Source organism: Equus przewalskii, chromosome 5 (genome assembly GCF_037783145.1).
Source record: "Equus przewalskii isolate Varuska chromosome 5, EquPr2, whole genome shotgun sequence".
Classification (NCBI taxonomy): domain Eukaryota; kingdom Metazoa; phylum Chordata; class Mammalia; order Perissodactyla; family Equidae; genus Equus; species Equus przewalskii.
This window is the reverse complement of record NC_091835.1, coordinates 49311801-49335607: the sequence shown is the minus strand read 5'-3', so window position 1 is coordinate 49335607 and position 23807 is coordinate 49311801. Positions and strand designations below refer to the sequence as shown.

The window sequence follows — 23807 nt, the reverse complement described above, 5'->3', positions numbered from 1 at the left end:
TCATTTCCTTGTTGGTGTACATTTCTGTTAACTGTTAGACAAGCAAACAAAAAGATTCATCTGTGGCTCGCTGAAGAAACTAGGCACGTCATTGCCATATCTAACTGAATACAGAAAATAACAATATTGGTGACAAAAGCTAAGAATGACTCAGACAAGAGTTTATTCAGTTCAATCAAGAACTTCCTGTGTACCTCAAAGCTCAAGAGTTATCTGTCTTAAAGCATTTCCTGTAAGATTTATCTTTAGTCACAGATTATCTGCCAATTCCTAGAAAAATTTACATTTTCTCACTCCATTCCTCTCCTCTTCCTGAAATGTAATACCACCTACTTCTGCTGCTGTGTGTAATATTAACAAGAAGAAGTTCAACTTTTCTAATCACTTCCAGGGTAATATAATCCATTATAGCCACTAAAATCTTTCCTTATTTAGACCAAAGGATTACATTAACTTTAGTCCCTTAATATGATGATTATGTTCTGACAGCTTGATAGCTTGGTATATAAACTATTCTGAGGGCCAAGTTGGAGAAAATATTTTGTAACATGTATTATCAGAAAAATTCAGATAACATCATTTTCACAGTAGACTTTGGCTCAGTTGTGGTTTAAAAATTAATCTTGAGAAGAACTGCGAAAGGTATATATACGTTCCTCTAGCTGGAAAGCTAGCTCAGTAATTCTAAGATTACATGGCCCCTGAGCTAAGATTAAAATCAACGGCCAGACTTGCTCAGTGCCTTGTGTAAAGTTAGTGTTTAGTAAATACTTTTTGATTGATTTGATGCAGGATGTCATCCCAGAACCAGTCCAGTGTTCTTCATAAATTCAAGGGGATTCTCTTTTCTGCTATGTCTTCAGAAGAGCTTCTAAATTCCTTGGATTCCTTCAATGCAAGAGAAGATGATGTGTTTCTGGTTTCCTATCCAAAATCTGGTAAAGTTTATTTTAATGTATTTTTAAAATGTAGAACTACAATAGTAACAATAATTTTTGCCAAACATTTATTTTTCAGAATTTTGCCACAAGAAATTAGAGGTATCCCAAATGCTTATTTTAATGAAAAAGCTTGACATTAGAGAGCCAAAAAATATGCTTTGAGAAAATTCAACTGGAGAAATTAGAGCTTTACTATACTCTTGTTTCTATTTCATTCATGAAGTCAGACAGATGTTGATATACACAATAAGCATAATATCTATAACATTATAAAGTTCTCTTCACACGTTGTGCCAGGCATGGCAATAAATAAATAGTGTTTGTTCAATTTATACTTCATGATTGATTTACTAATAAGTAATTTTTTTCTTCTGGGCTAGTAAGAAATATAAATACTTTTATTGTTAAAGTTTATGCCTTATTATTCAAAATTTATTTCCATATATAGGTATACGCTCATGAGAGAATCGTTATTTTGAATAATGTCATTCTATGGATAATCAAAATTAATTACATATTCTTTTTGGTTTTGAGAGGTGACCAGGATATATAATATCCATCTGCCTTTTGCTATTTCCAGTTGTGTGTGCACTGTAGTCCACGCATCTGATTGTAAGTCAGGCCCAAGAAGCCTTTCCTATTGGAAAATGCAGAGTTCACATCGGGCCAGTTCTCCCAGGGTGCTTTTTGAGAATAAATATAAACCATATATGCATGTCTTTTATTGAAAACTACTGCTGCAAATGGAAATTAAGTGATTGCTTCTAGACTGCCTCAGTATTTTCTCTATGTAATAGGTTGCTCTGTGAATGAATATATCTTACTTTAAATTGATATATTTGTTTCAAAAGTAATTTATGATACTTTTAAGGTTCTTAGAACAGGTGGCTAATTTATACCACATATTAACAATCATATATAAGACTACCACTGTGTGTGTTGGGGTCCATAACTTGACATCTCCCATCAGCTGCCAGAAGGTCCCCTTCAGCAGCACAAAACCATGTATTCTCTCTTCATCAGAATAAACCAAAGAATTTTGTTAAAATAATACAAATAACACTACTCTGAGTCATGTTTATATGAATATTATGATTATAAATATTTAAGATGCATTAACATTATAATCTAAAATAGTCTTAAATTTAAAACATATGCTGCCAAGGAGAGCACTGTTTAAACTCTAAATATTTATTCAACTGTACGTTTGTTAATATTGTATCTCATTGGAATTACAATGAGATAAATGGAAACTAGGCCTGATTTAAACTCTTTAGGGACTGCTTTCAAATTTGCAAAACATCCTCCCCACCCAAACTTCTACTTTTCAGCTCCAGTTTACTATTGTCTACAACACTGGAGCACACTTACATTTGCTTTCCGGAAACATAAAGTGGTATTCCTTCCAGACGTCATGGTTGCAGGTTTGCGTCTCTACAATGTTTGAATATAGCCTTTGTTCATTGTTCAAATGCTTTGTTTCCACGACTACTATGTCCTTGCACACGAACAAAAACAAGATCTTCTTCAAGGGAGAAATGGGGAGATAGACACGAATACAAGCAATGGTAACCATACCCTGGTGTGTGCTACTTCGGAGGGACAGAAAGGGTGAGCGATCATGCGAGGGGAGTGAGGATTTAGAAGACAGTTTATAAAAGAGGAAGATGCATGAACTTGCAGGACCATTAAGAATTGTGTGTGGAGAAGGTACTAGAAGTGAGTGGTAGCATAGAAGAGCACTTCAAGCTGAGGAAACAGCACATACAGTTCTCTGATCTCTTCACTCTGCTCTTTAAAATGATTCTTCCTGTAAAATGAATAAACATTTCAAGTGTTTCAACAGGTTTCAATGGGTGTCAAGAGGTAGTAATCACTATTCATAATCAAATTAATGCATTCATTACTTTTATAACCTCACACTAATTTTCTATATTCATCAAGAATGTCATTTAGTTAAAAGATGCATTTCATTGGAGCTGGCCCCGTGGTCAAGTGGTTAAGTTCGTGTGCTCTGCTTCATTGGCCCAGGGTTTCACTGGTTCGGATCCTGCACACGGACACGGCACCGCTCATCAGGCCACGTTGAGGAGGCGTCCCACATGCCACAACTAGAAGGACCCACAACTAAAATATACAGCTATGTACTCGGGGGATTTGGGGAGAAAAAGCAGAAAAAAGAAAAGATTGGCAACAGTGGTTAGCTCAGGTGCCAGTCTTAAAAACAAAATAAAAAAGATGTATTTCATTTTATTTTTGTGTGAAGGTACTCACTGGATTGCAGAAGTCATCGAGAACATTCCGAATGCTAGGATTACTCTAACATCTCCTATCGAATTGGGAGACATGTCTAAATTTGAAGAGCTGAAAATGTACTGTAAGAGAAGAGTTATTCCAACACATTTGAGCTACAACATGCTACCAACTGATATTATACAAAAACAATGCAAGGTAAGTTCAAAGCTTAAGGGCAGAGGCTCAGGTGCCCCACAAAACCAGGATTGGCTTCTTGTTCTGCCACTTTCATACTGTGTGACTTTGGAAAATTGCTGAAGCTCTCTGAGCCTTGGTGTCCTCATTTGAAACAGGAATAATAGTATCCATCTCACACAGTGTGGCAAAGATTAAATAAGATAATGAATGTATAGGGGTTACCAGTAAATATTATGTTGGCATGTCAACCTTCATTACACTAGACAATGGCTTATTCTATTCTGAATCTGGTTTTAGTCTTTTTATTTAAATATTGATGTCCAAGGAAAGGAAAAATTGCCTTGATATTATTTTAATTATTTTATCTATCATTTTTGCCAGAGACTATATAGGAAAAGAACAAAAAATAAACTGTATATAAAACACTAAGGAACAGTCTCCTCAAGCTATTTTAAAAGTGCACACGTTATTAGCATTATTTAAAAGTTAATTGTAATTTAAAAGAATATTTTCTATTTTCATATCTTTCTTATTCAAATTTATATTTTCATGGAGAAATGCTTATAGAACAAGGCTAAGTAGAAAGCATGTCTTAAATTCATATATACTGAATAATCTCAATTCAGTTAAAATATATATATATAATCATAAAAAGAGACTAAATGTAAATAGATCAATGTGCTGAGTGGCTTTCTTAGGTTTGACATTAGGGTAGGATTATATTTTCTTTACAGGTGTCTGTATGATGAGCATTTTAATATAGTTTTGATCAGAGAAAAAAGAATAATATTTGAAAAGCAAAGGCAAGATATATGTGTCCACTGTAATAAGTTCCCAGTAATGAAGCATCCTTAAACAATGTCAGCCATATTCTAAAAATAAAAACAAAAACAATCTACCAGTCAAATGGGCATAAATCAAAGCAGATCTTGCTGTGAGCGTAACTCTATGAGCACAAGTCTCCACACACACCATCTGCTCTTGGGCTCCAATAAAAGGAAACATAATCAACCAGAGGTAAATGTCATAGAATGTTGCCTTTATCTCCAGCAAATCTATCAGAACAGGTGAAAGTGTGCTAACCAGGTTACACTTTCACTCAACTGAGTATTTTCATTTCAAACAGGCTGTCTCTAAGACGCAGAGATGGGAGAAAAGGACTCTGATAAGGTCAATAACCCTTAGGGCAATGCAATCACATTGATAACAAATGGCTACCAGAGATTAAGCTGTGTTTTATAAACACATTACAACAATGATAAGGGAAGGTATTTTTCCTTTCATAAGCAAGGAAACTGAAGCTCAGAAATGTTAGGGTGCTTCTTAAAACCACCACACTAATGGGACAGCCTTAGGGTACAACCCTGATGGAAACTGGGACTCTGGTTGCCCTCGGTCTCCCAAGAGGATGTCCTGGCCTCTGTTGCTGATGGCCCAACCCTGAGAGCTTAGGGGCTGGGCAAGCCTTCCCTGCCCTCCAGGGCCTGTTACACCGTAAGTTCCTCCTCCAGTCTTTCCCTACCAGCTCTCAACCCTACTTGGCCGCCAATACTTTCTTCCTAATCTTTCTCTCTCCTTTTTTGTTTCCAAACTCTCTTTTGCGGAATTTATGTTTTCAGCGCATTTCACGATATTTAGTTAATATTTAAATATTTTCCAGAGTATTATTCTGTGTTCCCCTCATGTCCCTCAACTTCGCCCTAGTATTTTTTATGATTTCTTAGAATACATTGTTTTTTTGTATTTTTTATTGAGTATAACTGACGCATAACATTACATTAGTTTCAGATACATAACATAATGATTCGATATTTGCATATATTGCAAAATGATCACCACAATAAATGTACTTAACCTCCATCACCATACATAGTTACAGAACACATTCTTTTCACCTCTTTTGGCAAAATATGTATTAATGGTTTGCGTTGTCTTTCTCACTAGATAATAAGGACATGTAATTTGGGGGGTTCTCCAAAGGCCCTAAAATACTGTTCTCTACCAAAAAAGAAAAACAAAGTCTCCACCTGGATGGCTAAGGCTTAAAATTCTGCCATTTTATCCATTTTTGTTAAGGCAGTGGATTTTTAACTGTGCTCTTTGCACCTTGGGGTTCTATGAATCTGCTCAAGAAGCCGAGAGCTGTTAGAGAAAGGCTGAGGGGTTTGATTACTCTGTAATTATCTCTTGGAATGAAAAGAAGATAATGGGGAGAAGGGGTAAAGGTGGCTCTTTATTTCCCTACACAGTGGCCTTTACGCATCTCTCAAGAGGAGCAGGTGTTGTGCGTGAGGATCACACACAATATCTGGACTATGAACACGAAATGGAAAGATAGTTATGTATTAAAAATGACTCAGTGAGGGCTGGCCTGATGGCGTACTGGTTAAGTTCATGTGCTCTGCTTGGAGGCCTGGGGTTCACAGATTCAATCCCTGGCATGGACCTACACACTACCCATCAAGCCATGCTGTGGTGGCATCCCACATACAAAACAGAGGAAGATTGTCACATATTTTAGCTCAGGGACAATCTTCCTCCAGCAAAAAGAGGAAGATTGGCAACAGGTGTTAGCTCAGAGCCAACCTTCCTCATACACACACACACAAAAATACCTCAGTAAACACTTTCTTACCTATGTAACATGTGTCCACCTGATTGTCAATTAAATAGAGAGGAGAACATCTAGTACTTATGCAGTGTTGACCATGATTGAAGAGAATCCTCTTATATACAACTTCTCACACTGGTTTCCTGAGGTTTCTTCTATGCTCCTACTGCACTCTACACTTCCCTATTATAATCCTTATAACATTGCATGGTCAAGCGTGTGTTTAACTATCTGCTTCCCTCACCTGACTGCAAGTTTTGAGTAGGCTGGAACCATTTCTCTCTTTCTGCTCATTGTATTTCTTGAACCTGGAACATCCTGCCTGCTATACAGTGGATACTAAATAAATATTTATTGAATCAAATTACACTGAAGTTGCAGTGTTCGTGTAAGTTGGGAGGGTATCTCAGATTCCCTACTCTTTGGGGGATTAAATTGTAGAAAAAGGAAATTCCAAAACATCATTCTTCCTCTAAAGAGGAATAGACAATTTGTAAGAAAATCTTACTGTATGTAAATCATGTTTTATAATGAATGGATATTAAAAAAGTAATCTTGTCTTACAAATGAATATGGATTTCTCATGTCTGCCCATAAAAACATAGGACCAAAATTAGCACGCAAATTGAAAAAGTGGGATCGTCTGCCCCCATCAATAGTCTAGAGGCAAGGTGGTAGGAGAGAAAGGGTTTTATTACAGCGTGCTAGCAAGGGGGAAGATGGTTGACTAATGTCCAGAAGAACCATTTTACAGAACAAAGACTGTAGGCCAGTTATATAGGCAGTGGTCTCTGGGTAGGGCAGATATCTGGTCTTAGTTCTTTTGTTTTACTGGATACGCATCAGAGATCGGAGGAACGCTCTCTACCCTGATTTAGTTTAAAGATAATAAGAACAAAATCTTTAATATGTATAGTAAAGGTTACTGTTTACTCGAGTTGTGCCACCAACAAATGAGTGAGTATTTCATTCGATGGTCCCCCCACGCCGATCTCTTTCAGCAGGAAGTAGCCAGACATGTTGCCTGACACATACCTTTTATAGACTTGCATGGAAAATAACATAACAACGACCCTGTTCCCATTTCCAGCGTATGACTCTGCTGGGTTACAACAGACAGTGGGGAGCTGTTGGCGCCACAGTTGGGGCAGTATCATGAGCATGGCCTGGGAGCTTGTTAGCAATGCAGGATGCCAGGCCTCATCCCAGAGCTTCCTGAATCAGGATCTGCATTTCAACAAAATCCCTTGATGAGTCTTATGCACATTAAGTTTTGGGAAACACTGGCCTAAGTCTGTGTTTAATAATCAGCTGAAGCTGCCAAAAAATCGTGACTTGCACAGGTAGGTTTGGCTGCTACTTTCTTTCAGGAAAGGTTTTGTATTGAGGCTATTTCCATACAAAAACTAACTGATTTTTTTTTCTTAAACAGATTATCTACATCATTAGGAATCCGAAAGACACAGCTGTTTCTCTATTTCACTACTACAGAGAGAACCCTAACCTTCCCGGCATCGAAACCTGGGCTGCATTTTTAGAGCTGTTCCTGAGAGGAGACGGTAAATATAACGATGGTTTTTATTCATAACGTATGATGAACTTTTCCGCTTAAAATGAAAGCACTTTCCAAAAATTTAAATGGATCCTAACTGCCTACTTTCAGAAATATATCTGAATAGATTGTTCTTTTACTTCTTCTAAGCAATTCTTTCTCACTTTGCTTCTTCATAGTCTGTCTTACCACCTCTGGATAGTACACATTAGCAGTTACTTGTTGAGCTGGTTTTAATGTTTTCAAACAGATTAATCCTGATCAAGCACCTCTTTTTTCCGTATACTATCCGTCTCTTTGGTGAAATAATGATGCACTGATGGAGTACAGCAAGATACAAGTGCAAACCTAGACAGGTTGCCTGAAACATGCGTTGTATAGACCTGCATGGAAAATAACACAACACAAACACTACACACATACAAAAACAAAATTCCCCAAATAAAACAAATATGAAAGCTTTAGCCATCTTGACACTTAGTTTTATAAAAACTAACAGAAAGTAATTGATCCTGAAAACAACACAATATGTCATTTGATTGAGCTGTGCATCACGTGTTGGTCCTGCCACCATGCACGACCTTTGAACTTATTCATTTTTCCCTGACTCAGTGCTGTCTGGAGCACTTAAAAAAAAATTATTCTGAATTCCCAAGCCTTTAATTAAACACAAATAATATACCAAGATGATGCAGAATTTAGAGGACACGATCTAGAAATGGTGTGTACCCGGAGGATCTTATCTCTCTGGGCTTTGAGCAGATCTTCTTAATTGTTAGTTTCACTGTTTTACTTGCAAATTGTTAAGCTCTTACTTGTTAATTTAAGAGAGGCCACTGCAAGCATAACCTTAATGTGAGGACATTGGGAACTCACCAGCAACAGGGTTTAGTACTTTGTTTTGCTGTATTCCCTATGGGAGAATATGCTCTGCTCACACATTTCAACTCCTTTTTCTATTTTCCTCCTTATGTAATGGCACACATTTAGTAGAATGATAAAGTTTCAGGAATGACAGGTACATTAAAGATCATGTGGTGAAAACGCCCACCTAATCTTAAATCCCCTTTACAACATCCCCAACAATTGCAGAGGCTAAACTTGAACTTCTTAACCTTCACAATAGGTTCACACTCTTTGCTCCTGCCCCAAAGCAACACATCCCGTCTTGGTGCTCCTGAGATGTTAAAAAAAAGTCACACCATGTGACACAGACACTCAGCTAAGTGCTTTGCAGATGTATCTCATTTCATCCTTGCTAGAACGCACGAGGTACATGTTATTATCCTCGTTTTACAGCTGAGGAAAATGTAGACCTTGGGGAACCAAATAACTTGTTCACAGATGTGTAACTAATAAGGAGCAGAGGCAAGATTTAAACTGAGGTGTCAGCTCCAAAACCTTTGCTCTTACCGCTGGGCCGTAACTCATCCGGCGAAAAGACCGTCCCGTCCCCTTCATCATGAATTCCTCTTCCACATGATAGCCTTCTAAATATTTGAAGATAATTAGCATGCCTCACTCTGCCTCAGTTCCATTTTTGGAATAAGCAGAGTTTAAATACATAAATTATTTTTTTAAAACAGATCTCGAGTCTGCTTTTCCTCAAGAAAAGACAAGTGGCGTTCGTCCTCAATTATTACCCTCTGGGGCTCATCACCCCTGTCTCACCGCTGTGTGAGCTCTAACTTGGCCCCCTTTTTATGATTTTGCAGAAGGCAGAGCAGCCTCTGGGGATGGTCTGGCAAGGGCAGGGTATAGCAGGCCTGGTACTGGTCCTGTTCTAGAGATTGTTTTTCTATGAATGCAGACACAAAAAGACCAGCCCGGGCCATATGCAAGGAGGCAGACTAGATGTCACAGAGTAGCTACCGACCTTGTCAGGAGTCTAGCAGAATATCTGGGAAGGGCAGAGTGTAGTTAGAAAAAATATTCCAGATGTTTCTTTTACACCTTGTTAGGCGAGTTACTAGATTTTTAATTGTAAAGGAATTTGACTTGTAAGTATTCTACTCTCAGGTAATCCAGCCTGGGCACGCCCTGTTGACCAGGAATAGTCACTGAGTCACTGAAGCTGTTTTTAAATTTACTCGGATGGGAGCGGTGGTTTCACTTTTGACTCTATCAGCTAGGATTGTTTGTTTCCCTCTGTGTGTGCGTGAACGGCATTGTATGCATGTGACTGTGTTTCAGGCATGTTCTTCAGTGGCTTTTTGAGGGGAAGGTTATTTCTCTAGTACATGACAACATGATATAGTAGAAAGAACAGGCTATGGAGACGGCAGAACTGGGATCAAATCCTGACTATAATTTGTTCCCTGTGTGACTCCGGATAAGAAGCTTAACCATTCTGATATCCAGACTCCTAATATAAAACAGGACTAATAAAACTCTCCTCTTTTGTGGGATTATTTAGAGGCTCAAATTAAGTAAAAACTAAGATTTGCTATAGAAATATACTCATTTATTAGACATAGACTTTTAAAGACACAGATGAAGACTCAGACAGTTTCACATTAGGGTGGAAATGTTACAAGTAGATGTTTACCTAGGAAGATTATTTTATGATGAGGGATCATGATATCCTGTACCCATTGGCAAATCATAAACATTAATGCACATTATATGACAATATAGTACAGTAAAGCTACAGGTAGCTACACGTTTATCTAATCTTCTAATTTATCTTTCAGATAGTTTACAAATACACTTCAGGTTTTCAAATTAAACAATAACCATAAATTGTGTTCTGGCAACAGCCTGACAGATTAATATCTCAATGAAATAACATCTTAACATTTTAGTTTTTTTTTCCTATAGCTCTCTCTCCACTTTTATATTAGGACTCTATATTTCCCAGGCCATTTCATCCCAGTGAGTTTGTTTCCTGCACAATTATCTATCATGAGAGTGCTTTCTAGAAACTAGAAACTAAGATGCTGATTATAACTGGATATAAGAGTGAGGCAGGGGCCGGCCCCATGGCTGAGTGGTTAAGTTCGTGCGCTCTGCTTCAGCGGCCCAGGGTTTTGCAGATTCAGATCCTGGGCACGGACATGGCACCTCTTTTTAGTCCATGTTGAGGTGGTGTCCCACATACCACAACTAGAAGGACCCACAACTAAAATATACAACTATGTACTGGGGGGGATTTGGGAAGAAAAAGCAGAAAACAAAAAAAGAAGATTGGCAACAGTTGTTAGCTCAGGTGCCAATCTTTAAAAAAAAAAAAAAACAGAGTGGGGCAGAGGGTTTGCAGAAAGTGTGGGAGCTTTGAAATAGCTGATGTGAGGAATAGGAGAATGTGTTAATGCAGGACAAATAGGTCTGCCAGGCAGCCAAGGGACACTTAAGGCTGGAAAAATTGAATTTGCAGTGGTGTAAATACAGAGTTGTATAAATTTCTTCAGCAGAACTCAGCAGCCATGAGTAAGAAGAAAAGAAGATGAAGTAGTTTGATTCAATTTTGGGTGTTTTTCAGGTGATTGAAATAAACAATAAGAGGGCAAGGAAGTTCAAAATATTGGCAAAAAAAAAAAGTTGAGGGGATGAACAAGGGGAAGATAGTGAAGATAGAGAGGGACAAAAATGGTCAGAGTAGGGTGTTCTAGAAGCTGTCTATTAAAGTCACGCCAGTTGGCGGCAAGACCTGCGATGACATGGAAAATTGTCATTAAAATCAGTCGTTACTGGTTGTAGGGGAGAGATCGGATCGTAGGTCAATTTCTGACTGAGACAAGAATGGAAAGAGCGGTGTATTCAAAAGATGTGAGTCTTAAAGGAGCCTAGATTTTATAGGAGCTATAGATTTTATAGGTGTTCTGAAAGTTGAAAGGAAGCAGTGAAATTGCTGGCTCACTCTAGATCCCAAGATGCACGGCTTGGTTGAGAACGAGCAACTTCTATTCAGGGGCATTTCAGGGGCACAAGAGATTTTGGATAGCAGAAGGAGGGCCATCCAGGCATATGTTAAGGACAGGAGGTCATGGAATAATTCTGTAATTAAGTGAAGGATGTGGAGAAAAGCATCTCCCATAAAAGGAAGATTTCAAATCTCTGTTTTGGAACATATTTTTTCTTTAAAGCTGTAGGTCTAATCAACACAATAAGGATTCTGAGTTAAAAAAAATTAACCATGGGCCAGCCTGGTGGCGCAGCAGTTAAGTTCACATGTTCTGCTTCGTAGGCCCAGGGTTCGCTGGTTCAGATCCCGGGTGCAGACATGGCACTGCTTGTCAAGCCATGCTGTGGTAGATGTCCCACATATAAAGTAGAGGAAGATGGGCATGGATGTTAGCTCAGGGCCAGTCTTCCTCAGCAAAAAGAGGGGGATTGGCAGCAGTTAGCTCAGGGCTAATCTTCCTCAAAAGAAAAAAAAAATAGCCCAAACTGTAATTTCTTATATTAGTAAGGAAGGCATAGGCAGCTGATTTCTTGAGATTCTTTTGACTGGCTTACATCCTTCTGGAACAAGGTGGAGTATAAATTAATTAGTCTATAATAGAACGGCTGACTCTCAATTACGATCTGGCTGTGATCCAAAAGTTTAGTTTTAAATCTGTTTTGGGTGTGTTGCAATACACTTCCTACTGAAAAACCATAAAGGGCAAAGTCAGTTACACCTAACCACCAGGTATGACACTGGGTCTCTATCTCTGCCCAGCCTCTTGGCCACAGAAACACAGGCTCTCCTGACAGTACTGAGGACTTCGACAGCGTCAGCAACTCTGGGCCATGACGTTATACGTGAGGGCTGTGGCTGCTGGGGGGAGGCGGTGAAGGGAATTGAGACTGTGAGCATAGTCTGGGGTCCTAGAGACCAATTAACGTCCTAAATTTGCATGAGAGGAAATTAATCAGCCTCCCACCAGGTGTTTGTGCCTGAGAAAAGGTGGGCCATTCTTAGGAGCTAAACTTCTTATCACTGATATGGTAATTGGGTAATTATAAGGTGAAGTATTATGTAAGTGACTGAAATAGCAGGGAGATTGCTGTTAACTGAAAACTATCAGGGCAGCTCTTCTAAGCACCAATTCTTATTATGTATGTAGCCCTCTGAGTCCATGGGGTAGAAAATTAGGTGGACTCTGTAATGATACTACGGTGTTCCCAGAAATTCTTGTTTTAAAAATACATTATGGTTATTTTCTTGCCCTTTGCTTCTTCAAGAGCTGAAGTCGTGACAAATTGCAGTTAGTTTGTAGTTAATTACACTTCCGTTTATTCTAAGCCTAATGTTCGAAATCTATAGCAAAACGTCTGGCAGATACTAATGGCTTAATAAATGTTTATTAAATGAATCTATAGTCAGCAGATCTTCAGGAAATTGCTAGTAGTGTACCCGCGGGCCCTCCAGGACCAGTTCAACTGATCCCATCTCTTATCAACAGAGTGATTAAGTTACCTTTCAGAAAATCTGCAAAGTCATGTAGCCAGGGCATGCGCAAAAGAAGAATTCTTGACCTGAAATAATCATGGAACCAAAGATCCTTCTTCCCACGGAACCCAAGGACTGTGATACGACTGGAATTTGAAAGTCAAACTCTTATCAGAAGCGAGGAGTCCCTCGTTCGGAAAGATCCGCTGTTAAAATTCCTTCCCCACAACATCAAAAATGTTTAGAACCCTATTGTGGAAGTTTAGAACCTCATCATACCTGTATAGAACCCTGTCATAAATGTTTAAAACCTTACCATAAATGCTTGAAGCCTACCAATCAAAACCTGTCATGCCCACGTTTCTGCGTGCCAGCCTGTTCTCCCTAACCTCTTAAAATTCACCCCAAATCCTGAATCAGGGAGACAAATCTGAGGGCACACGCCCCCTGTTCTCCATGCAGATTGATCTCGCAGAATAAAGCTGATCTCTTTTCCCAAAGGCTGATGCCATAATTAATTGGCTTCTTCATGTGCAGTGGGTAGAGAGCCCCAGTTTTGTGCGGTAACAGTAGACGAGTTCTTTTATGATTGGAGCATTAGCTAGTATTAAATCTTTGGATGATGAGGATGCATGGAAAGATGTATATGTATAGTATTTTAAATTACTATGTTTTATGCTTTAGACTGTCAAGCTAGTCAACTTTCTGTAAGAAGTTTTTCCCTTTTTAATCATCACTGCCACAGAGGTTATTTTGCATGATAATATTTTACTTTAAAGCCCTGTAGATTATTTTTACGGCTGTCAATTTAACAAAACAATGAAGAGATAATATCAACTACTGATACATCCCTAAGACTGTATTTTTCAGGCTTGTACTAAGTTAAGTAAAAAGAATTCCTTTTTTTTTTTTTTTGGAGGAAGTTTATAAACTCTTTACACTAAGAACTTATAATTATGAAAAGCATCTCACTTACAGGAAAAAAAATGATAAATGCTCCATGTTTCTCTATTTCTCCCAAGATCCAAAGTAGTTATCAGAACATAATTATCGGAAAATGTGTATCTTTATTTGTCCTGTCACTTCTCTGGATGATAAAAAATATTTACTAGAAAAGAAAAAGCCCCACAGCCTTATTAAAAAATATAGCCATCCAGCTTCATTTCACAATATTGTATTTGGCTGAAATAATAGTGAAATTGAACTCTTCTAAGGAAAACTCTTTCATTCAGGCTCTAACATGTGTGTGCCTTACTTTGATTATTTCGCTGAAGTGGGAAGAACCCAGGGATGCAAGCCATCGTATTTAATGTTAATACAACAATTCGCTTTTCTTCTAGTTGTATATGGATCCTGGTTTGATCACGTTTTAAGTTTGGAAGAGCACAAAAATGATAAAAACATTCTAATTATATTCTATGAAGAAATGAAGAAAGTAAGTCCTTCCTAACATTTCAACATCAAAATTGAAGACAAATTAAGTTAAAACAGGATATCAATCAATGAATTCTGTTTTCAGGTTTTGGGGAATGAATTTGGCATTGTGATGAGTTACACCTTTTTTATTTATTTGCTTATTGCTCAGGATATTTCTAAAAGCATAAAGAAAATAACTACTTTCCTCGGTATAAATGTGAGTGATGGTGAAATTAATAAGATTGCATGGAAAACATCATTCAGTGAAATGAAAAATAATGCAACCAAAGAAAACCGGGATCCAGATCACACCATCTGTGCCCTCACGTCTGATCGGAACCTGGTATTTAGGAAAGGTAAGTCAGGAAGAGGTGTGGCGCTTTGTCTGTGGCTTATATTTGGAAGTAGTTCCATTTTACCATTTTTAATCTCTCATTTCACCATCGTTCACCCCATATCTTGCCCAATGAATTATACATTGTCATCCTTCAGTGAATGTCTATCAAATAAAATTCTTGAATTGAATTCTTTCCAGACATTGAGATTTCCATGACAAGTTAGAAACTGATTGAGGGAAAGACACAGGTGTCAAACAGATGGAAATGATAAAGCTATTTGAAGAATGTGCCTCAGGTCTGCAGCCTAGTACATTTGTTAATAGCTTACCCTGAATTACATAAACATGTCCGCTTAGCCCAAGCCAAGCAAATGCAGTGCTGTCCCCACCCGGGAGCAGGCCACTTAGAGCATGGTGGAAAGTGGTACTGGACACGTTTTCTTCAGGAGAGAGAAAAGAGCTGGTGAGTGTGGACAGTGCATTTTCCCAAACTCATCAATCATATAACTCATGCTGCAGAAATGAGTAAGGGGTGAAGAGAGAAGCTGGGATTGTTATCTAAGGACTTCCTCTGAGTGGAAACACAAAGAGAAGGAAATAATTCTTCCCCACTAATTCCTAACATTTAACTTAGAAGCAGATTGGGTACATCTGAATATAGAATTGTTCTGAAATCTATGTGAATTTTAATCCAGATTGGGAGTAAAATGTCTTCAAATTTTTCATAACTTACAAAGACAAAATTTTCTGCATTTGTGCACTCAGTTTTCTTACTAGAAAACCCACATTTATTTCATTCTTTGGCTCAATTGAATGTAATTCCTCCCGAAGCAAGTATTTGCCAACTCAGGTAGATCAGATATTATCTTAACTTTGCAAATTACTTTTGTCATTTTTGGTGGTTCAGTTTTACTTTGTTATAGTTGCAAAACCAGCACTGGGAGGGAGGAGAGAATTCAGCTCAGCAAATATTTATTAATAAGCCATTTTCTAAGAACTAAGATTCAAAAATTGAATAAAATAAAATCCTGTCCTTCAAAAGATCATAATCTACACAGCAATACAAGGTGATAACAACTCTGTTAGTCATATGAACAAATGTGAATGGCGACATGGATAAGGGAGAGGGGATTTTTTCCTAGCAAAGTAAGTGGGGAGATCACGCTAGATCTGTGACAGGAAGCATGAGCAGGATTTTACCAGGAAAAAATGAGAGGGAAAAAAATACATTTCAGTAAGAGCTAAGAGCCAGAAGAAAAGCCCTGAACCACCATGGAACTGGATGGCATTTTCTAGAAAGAGCAGTAGTCTCATGTGCTAAAGTGTGATGCATGAAGCCGAGTGAGGGAGATAAAGATTGGGGCCAGAGAGCAAAAGCTTTGATGGACATCCTGAGGAGCTCTTTTCTTTTTTGTTCTGGTTTGTTTGCTGTTCTAAGAAGGGCCCTTACATGGTCAAACCTGTGTGCTAGAAAATAATAGACTCAGAGTGAAAAATTGATTAGAAGAGGGCGAAAGCAGAGGCTGAAAGCCGAGTTAAGAGGTTGTAATATCCAGGTAAGAAACACTGAGGGTCATAATTCAGGCAGTGGCAGTGAGCCGCTATTGGGTGGAGCTCAGCTGAGAAGTCAGTTTAGGAGCAATCAGCAGACTGTGGAATTAGGTGAAATTGTTCAGGGTGAGTGGGAAGGGCTAGTGGAGAAAGGGATAGCAGAGGGAGTCCTAGGGACTCTAAAATCAGTGGGAACGAAATGCCCAAGACAAACCAAGAAGAGAGATCAGCCAGAATTAGGAAGAAAGCCAGGATTAAACATTCATGGATTCTGAGAATACAGTGTCCATAGTGGCGGGGATGGAAGCCAGACTGAGGGGTTCGGAGAGATGAGAGATAAAGAAGGGGAGCAGCAGCTAAAGACCACTCTTCTAAGAAGTTTGAGTAAAGTAGAACAGGAACAAGATGATATGGGAGCTTAAGAGAGAGGCAGGGTTCAGAAAAAGGTTAGAAGGGGTCAGGGAGAGAAGATAAAGGGAAGACAGAATTTAGAAAAGGATGCATGAAGGAAGGTGAAATAAGTAAACAACAGGAGAGGAACAGAAAGAGACCGAGAGTGGCCTCGGTAAAGGCGATGGTGAGAAATGAGGAAGTTCTGAGGCTTAGTAGAGTCCAGTGCCACTGCTGACATCTTTTATCACTGCCCTTTGAGATCTGATAAGCAAAATAGTCAGTATTGACACATCTTATCGGACAAACTTGAGAAATTTTACTCGAACGAGAATAGCGTTAATCTCTGACCTGCCATGTTAGTGACCCTAGCAACTATCCCCAGGTGAAATCATATCAACACAATACGTTTAAATTCTATCTAGTATGTGGTTTCCTTCTACCAGATCTAACAAAGCACAGAAGGTTAGTGGTGGAAACATCTTCACTGATACTAGTCATCATGAGCGCCTATTAGTAAATGTGGATGCCATGAGAAATTAAACACAAGGATGGGTGGGTAGAGCCCATTCACTTCATTCCTTTGGGGTGGGAGTAGGGCATCCATCTTCTGAAATAATCATTTCAAATAAACTGCTGAGGTCGTTGATTCAGACTCCTTGGCACACAAAGATATTCCTCACTTTACAGAGGAGAATTTGTACCTGCAGTTGTCTTTAAAGTCAGAAATAGAGCTGATACTCTAGAAAATGACTATAATGGCTACAGCGATAAGGTGACAAGGGAGGATATAGAGTAGCCCATATAAGTGTCAGAAGTTCAAGGGCCCATACGCATTAAAATTTAAAGAGAAAGTTACAGGAGTATGGAAAGATGTATGAACAGGATGCGTGTTGCAATATTGCTTATAACAACGAAAACCTCGAGTGTATGTAAATGGCCACTACTCAGAAACTGGTAAAATATTAAGTCACATCCATACAGGGGTTTACTATGGAGTCATGAAAAGTATCAAGTAAGAATAGCTAGCATTTGCTGAATGTCTACTATGTGCCAGGCACATTACTTGATGTATCTTAAACTTGACAATGGACTTTGAGGATGGTATTCATGTTATCCACATTTTACTGAGACACCAAGCACCTGAATAACTTGTCCAAAGTCACACAACTGGTAGCTGGTAGAGTCAAGATTTGAATCCAAACAGTCTTCCTCTTCTGAGCCTTGAGTTTCATTGTAGGTATATAAATACTAACATGGGAAGATGATCAAAGTATAATGAGAGAAAAAAAGTAGGTTCTAATTGTGTGACTTAAATGTAGCTTATATGCATACATATATTTGCAAAGAACATCTGGAAGAATGCATGCCAGCCAATTTGTTAGCCTTGTTAGCTGAGTATGTTTCCTTGATTTTTATCTTCTTTTGCTTATGTGTGTTTCCCATAGCCAACATATATACCTACTATATTATTAAAATTTTTTTTTCTTAAAAAAGGAACCGATAGAGTGAAAGAGCAAATCAGAAACTAACAAGCAAATCAAAGTCAGGTGAAATGAAAGAAGAAAGTAGTGGTTAAGGTGAATTGATATAGAAACCGGAAGGGAGAACCAGAAAGGACCAAAGAATATTGATATGTAATGCTAATAACATTAGTATTGCTCTTCTAAGGGCCAGGCACTCTGACCTCACGATGTTGACCGTGTGCCCCAATCGGTGTGCTTTAGAAGCAATTATCATTTCCTGAGTCTGGGATCGTCCCTCTTTCCTTTTTTTCAAAACAGAAGAGTTCCATTTTACTTCTTCCAAACAGCTTATGTTGAAAGTGAGAATGTCATACAAGTAACTTGGTGTTTATATTTTCAACTCTCTGTTATCAATATTGTAAAATAAATTTCCTTGAAATGAGACCAATTACCCACCCCTGTGGTGTGTAAACAGCACACCTACCGCTGCGGAGGTGCACGGGCAGGGAAGTGAATGCAGCATCATTATGTTCACTTGTCTGCTTTATGTTTTTATTAAGTTTAGGTGAGATACTGCTTTGCCTGCCACTGTAAAACCTAGGACATTTATATATTTTTAACCTCCCTTTCTTTTTAAGAAATAACTTTTAAACTGCACAAATTAATATGCTACTATTACTGAAGAAATTAGAAACAACAGATGAGCAAATGAAGAAAAGAATAATCTCCCATCATCTTATCACCAAGAGATGAAATTGTTCACATTTTGTTATAAACCAAACGGATTTCTTTTGTGAATACTATACATTTAAATTGGTTCTTATCTGATATGTTTCCCGTTTTCCAGGAGTGGTGGGTGATTGGATAAACTACTTTACTTCAAAGCAGAAGAGAGTATTTGATGAACTATTCACAGAGAAAATGAGACACAGTGAACTAGCAAGACATGTGGAAGATTGCGCTTAATATAAATGGGAAATGAAACCACTTTCCATTTTATGAGATACAGTGTTTGGGGATACATAAATATTTTTCATTAATGTGGAAAGCAGATATTTCTTTCAGTGAGAAATGGACACTTTATGAACATGTCAAAAGTGTCATGTATGAGAGACCATTATTATCATATTTGGTGATAGCAGAGAATTATTAATAAAAGGAAGTATACAACTTTTGAATGGCTGAATTATATATCTGGCTTCAGGATATTCATAAGGCAAGGAGATTACTTCTATTCAGAGAGTGCATATTACTGTGGATGTTCTATAAGCTGCACTAACGCACAATAAAAGAGGTGAGGGATTATCTAAAATAACAAATGTCTGAGAAGAAACTATTTTCTGACTATTTAGACCATCATGACCTCTAAACAGTTTTATTTCTCCAATGTCATACAATGACAAACATAATCTTACCAAAGTAGAAATACCTAATAGGTATGTTCTATCAAATGATCCCATTCTGGCATATTGGTGCGAATGAAAAAGGAAAAAATACTTTTTCACATCAAATTAATACTGGCTTGACATTCCAGTATGTTCTTTATCTTTAATAAAGTCAAATTACAAAACTTCTTACTTTCCAGTTTTGAAAAGCATAATTCTCCTTGGAGTGTTTATGATTTTTTTACAGTATTTTGAATATGCGTGCTTTCTTCCAGAAGCATTTCTAGTGTTAATCCAATCTCTGTAATGCTGTCTCTCCTGTAATGAATATTATTCTGTAGTTTTAGCTTAGAGGGCATTGTAATGAAATTTCAGTGAACTTATTTTAGGATTCTTACCTAAGTGACAATAGATGAGTTATGAACATCTATGTCATATTGTTTACATCTGTGCTATAATATCTAACTCAAGGCTTAATGGAAAATTAAAATTGTATATTGTATATGACCCTGAACTATGAGGCTAAAGCAATGGGTTGAGTTAGTTCATGCAGCCAAACACTTTGATTTTGTACCTCAATACATTGCGAATCTTATTTTTAGTAACAAATCTGTTAGAGTCTTTGGTATCAAGTTTATCTCAATTCAGTAAGTTGTAGATCTTCTTAAATCTTCTATATATACATATTTGTTATGAATAAAACATATTCCTGTTGACTTCATGCCATTCAGATTTATTTTTTTCCAAATTAACATTCACAGAGATTTTCTTAGACATCTCCCTTCTCCAAATAAATGAGCTTAGTGGATGAGAAAGGCAATCAGGTGCAATCTTGGTCAAGTACCTGTCTTCATGTTGGAGCTGAAATCACACTTCACTTTCCCTGGTGTTCATGTGCAGAGAATGACAAAGGCATTCATGAGTAAGGCGCAGGGGATCTGATGAGAGTGGCAAGTGAAGAGAACAATGACTGTAGTGTTAAAGGCATCAAATCCTATGAGGATCTGTCTTCTCACAATATTAAAATGATCATTGAGATTGAAAGAACTGAAATAGGATCTTATGTGATGACACGATAGTACTTTAGATCTGTAAGGCATCCTTGGGATAATTGTAATCAGGTTTTGATGGGAAATTGCTTATGGAATAATCTAAAGGTATAACCAAGGGTCTTAGTTCCAAGATCACTGTCAGCCAGTCAAAAATATTTTTTGAGCACCTTCTATTTGCCAGGTCTTATTATAGACTGTAGGAGCACATGATGAACTTGAAAGTCCTTGCTCTAAAGATGCGTACATTCTATCGGGGTAGATATATAATTTTTTGAAAAAGCAAACATTTGAGATATGCCAGGCACCAATATGTGCTATAAATAAGATAAAATAAGGTACTGTAGTAGACAGTGACTGAAGAGCTGCCTTAGCAGGGGCATTGGGCCAGGGACTCCTAGGAGTTGACATGGACGTTTCAATGTGAATGATGAGTGGGGCTCCCTGAGCTTGGAGACATGGTGAGGAGTTTGGATTCCATGCTAGATGGGGGATTTTCCACAGGTGAGTAAGATATTCTGACAGACTCTTTCATAGATCTCTCTGACTGCTAGATGGAGGATGGACCTAGGGGTCAAGCAAAGGGCCAGGGACACATAGCTATCACAATGATGTAGATGAGAGAAGCGAAGTGAGTGGACAATGGTTGTAGCAGTGGAAGTGGTGAGAAATGGCCAGTTTCAGAATATAATATGGATCCTGAGCTAGCTAACCTATTAATACAGGAGTGAGAGACAGAAAGGCATAGAAGATGAAGCCTAATTTTTGGATAATCAAGTGAATATCTGAGAGGACCATTTATTTAGATGCTAAGGCTTGATAACAGAATGCCCCTGGAGGTGCTGGGAGGGTGCTGTGGATCAAGACTTCTGCTTTGGCCATGTCGTTTGGAATGGCTATTAGACACCTGGTAATTGGTTGGATAGAACAATCTCTCTATGACTATGTGTTGCTCCCTGTGACTCAGTTGGAGGGTTCAAGAAGGTGAGGAGGTGTGGGAGGTTGAGTCAGTTAAGAATTGTAGAGCACTGCGGAAATGAGCATCTGCATGATGATTACAATTGCTTGAGACAATATACTGCAGACTAATTGCCCTGACATCCATGCCCACTAGGGTTTTCTCCTTTTCAAAGGTAAATTCTGGATCTCTCCCCCTGAACTCTGATCTGTCACATTGCTTTTTTACTTCCTTGGATCTGAAAAATCAACTTATACACATTTCCTCATCCAAATTGCTTTCCACTATTCCCTGATTGATTCCCTTGTCACTTATTTTTCACTTCTTTCTCCTTCATTTCTCTGCTCTACCCCTTCTCTCTTAGTCAATAAGGAACTGCAAAATCCTAATGATTCTCCTAAGGTTTCATTAGGCAGCACTTTCTCACTTCCCTTAAAGGCATTTTACCCCATAATTGGTTTAATATCAGCTCTGTGAAAACCTGCTCTGATACTCCCCATCGCTGCCCCTATTAGTTTTCATTTCTCCCTCACTGGCTCTCCAGTGATCCTTCTCTTATATTTTACTTTCCACACTTAACTATTTGGGCCTTGTATTATTAGGTAAATGTCTGTCTCCTATTCTAGTTTTAAAGTTCTTGCCAGGTAGAGTCCATGTCCTGTTCATTTTTGTATCCTCCACCACCTCCAGCCTGGTATAGCACTCATAATACATGTTTAACAAGTCTTGGTTGTGAATTGAGTTCAAGGACCAGTTTAATTCTATGTTTTCCAGAAAACCCAGTTCCAATACTGTGTAGGGAAGGAAGAACATTTCCTCTACCTATTCTAGCTCCTTCTGGCTGGTCTATGAATTAAATTGACATGAGACAGAATGACAGGAGAAAATCAAACAAAGCTTTATAGCATGTAAACATGGAAGAAACCCAGGAAAGTGTAGTAACTTGCTAGAATGGCCAAAGTTGTCACCTTAAATAGTATCTTTAGCTAAAGACAAAGGATGATGTTGTGGGTAGAGGTTTGGGGTTCAAAGGGGAGAAAGGTAATTCACATGGAGATGGAAAAGCAAATGTTTGGAAAACAGAACTTTGATAAGAATGGGCTTAGCAAGGACCCTCACAGCCTACCTATACCCAGAGTTATCTATGGTGATGGCACGTCCTGGGGACAGGCTTTTATCTTAAATTTCTTGTAGGCAGTTATGGGGGGAAGGTCAAAGTTTCTTTCAGAATCTTTTGTTCTTAAAAATAACCAAGGCAAGGCAAAGAGACACATTTTGGAGTGGCCAATCCTGATCCCCCACAGTCCCACCTTTGAAACTTTTAGAATTTTCACAGTCCTTTGAAACTTTAAGAAGTTTCATAGTCCAGAAGCCTAGTTGGTAGATTGTTCTATTTCACTGATCACTTTTCTTAGTCCTGATAATAGATCAATCCAGTTAAATTCATTTCAGGAGGCAGTGATGCAGGTGGGTTCCCAAAGTTAGGCCTATATTGTGTAAGCAAGCAATCAGGTATTTAATAAGAAGCACTTCTATGGAAACAAAAAGAAAACCAAAGTTAATGCGTGGAGCAAATTATATACCAGTTTCTGAGTCTGGGGGCAGCTAGTCAAGAAGATTTGTAGACATCAGGGTCCAAGCATCTTCTGCAGCTTGAAATGCCTCTGATGATGTCATTGGGTGTTCAGGTATCCTTCTGAGTGGCTTACATAGCAACAGGTATGCTATTGTGTTGATGTCTCTTAAGTTTATAACAAGTTGTCCAGCTTCAGTTTGCAGGACTTCAGGAACAAAGGTGGTTTCAGTTCTCAAAAGTTTCAAATAAAAATGATGGAAAAAACTGAAAACATTAGTTTGGAGATTTGTAGTCAGATATTTCAGGAGACTAGAAGAATTCAGGGTTCAGTCCAGTTTACAGGCAGAAAACAAAAATCTCAAAGACTATTAACAAAGCTAGAATCTATTAACCAGAAATGTGTACTATATTTGTTACTGAAACATAATTTTTCTCTCTAAAATCACCCTCATTTTTACCAAAGATAGCCAAATTAAGATTAATTGGTTTGAAAAATGTCTAGGTTCAATAGATTTGGCCCAATTATTTACATAAGTACAGCAATAATAGCAAGTGATCATATAGGCTCTTTTAAATCTGCTTTGCTGGAACTTTTTATAAGGACTCCCACACTGAACTTTAAAGTCTTATCAAGTTCAAGAAAGCCAAAGATTTATCAGACAAAGCCTATAATACCTACATATTTGGATGAATTCTTCTCTTCTTTTGAGGATCCCCAAAATATTGATGTTCCTTGTACCTGTCAGATAAGTGACCTTCTTTACT

At 38.1% G+C, this 23807-nt stretch overlaps 1 protein-coding gene across 2 annotated transcripts; it reads left to right on the top strand.

The window, feature by feature from the left end:
- The first annotated feature begins 672 nt into the window (after positions 1–672).
- Positions 673–20184, top strand: LOC103554938 (sulfotransferase 6B1-like). 2 transcript variants are annotated; one of them, XM_008526244.2, is made up of 6 exons: positions 673–938; positions 3208–3392; positions 7418–7544; positions 14255–14349; positions 14500–14686; positions 18922–20184. In XM_008526244.2, exons 1-6 carry the CDS (start codon positions 794–796, stop codon positions 19038–19040), a joined length of 858 nt encoding a protein of 285 aa, XP_008524466.1. In that variant the 5' UTR covers positions 673–793; the 3' UTR covers positions 19041–20184. The 2 variants fall into 2 exon arrangements, with proteins under 2 accessions (XP_008524466.1, XP_070475366.1); XM_070619265.1 differs by having other exon boundaries at positions 2973–3392; positions 18922–20179.
- The last annotated feature ends 3623 nt before the right edge of the window (positions 20185–23807 follow it).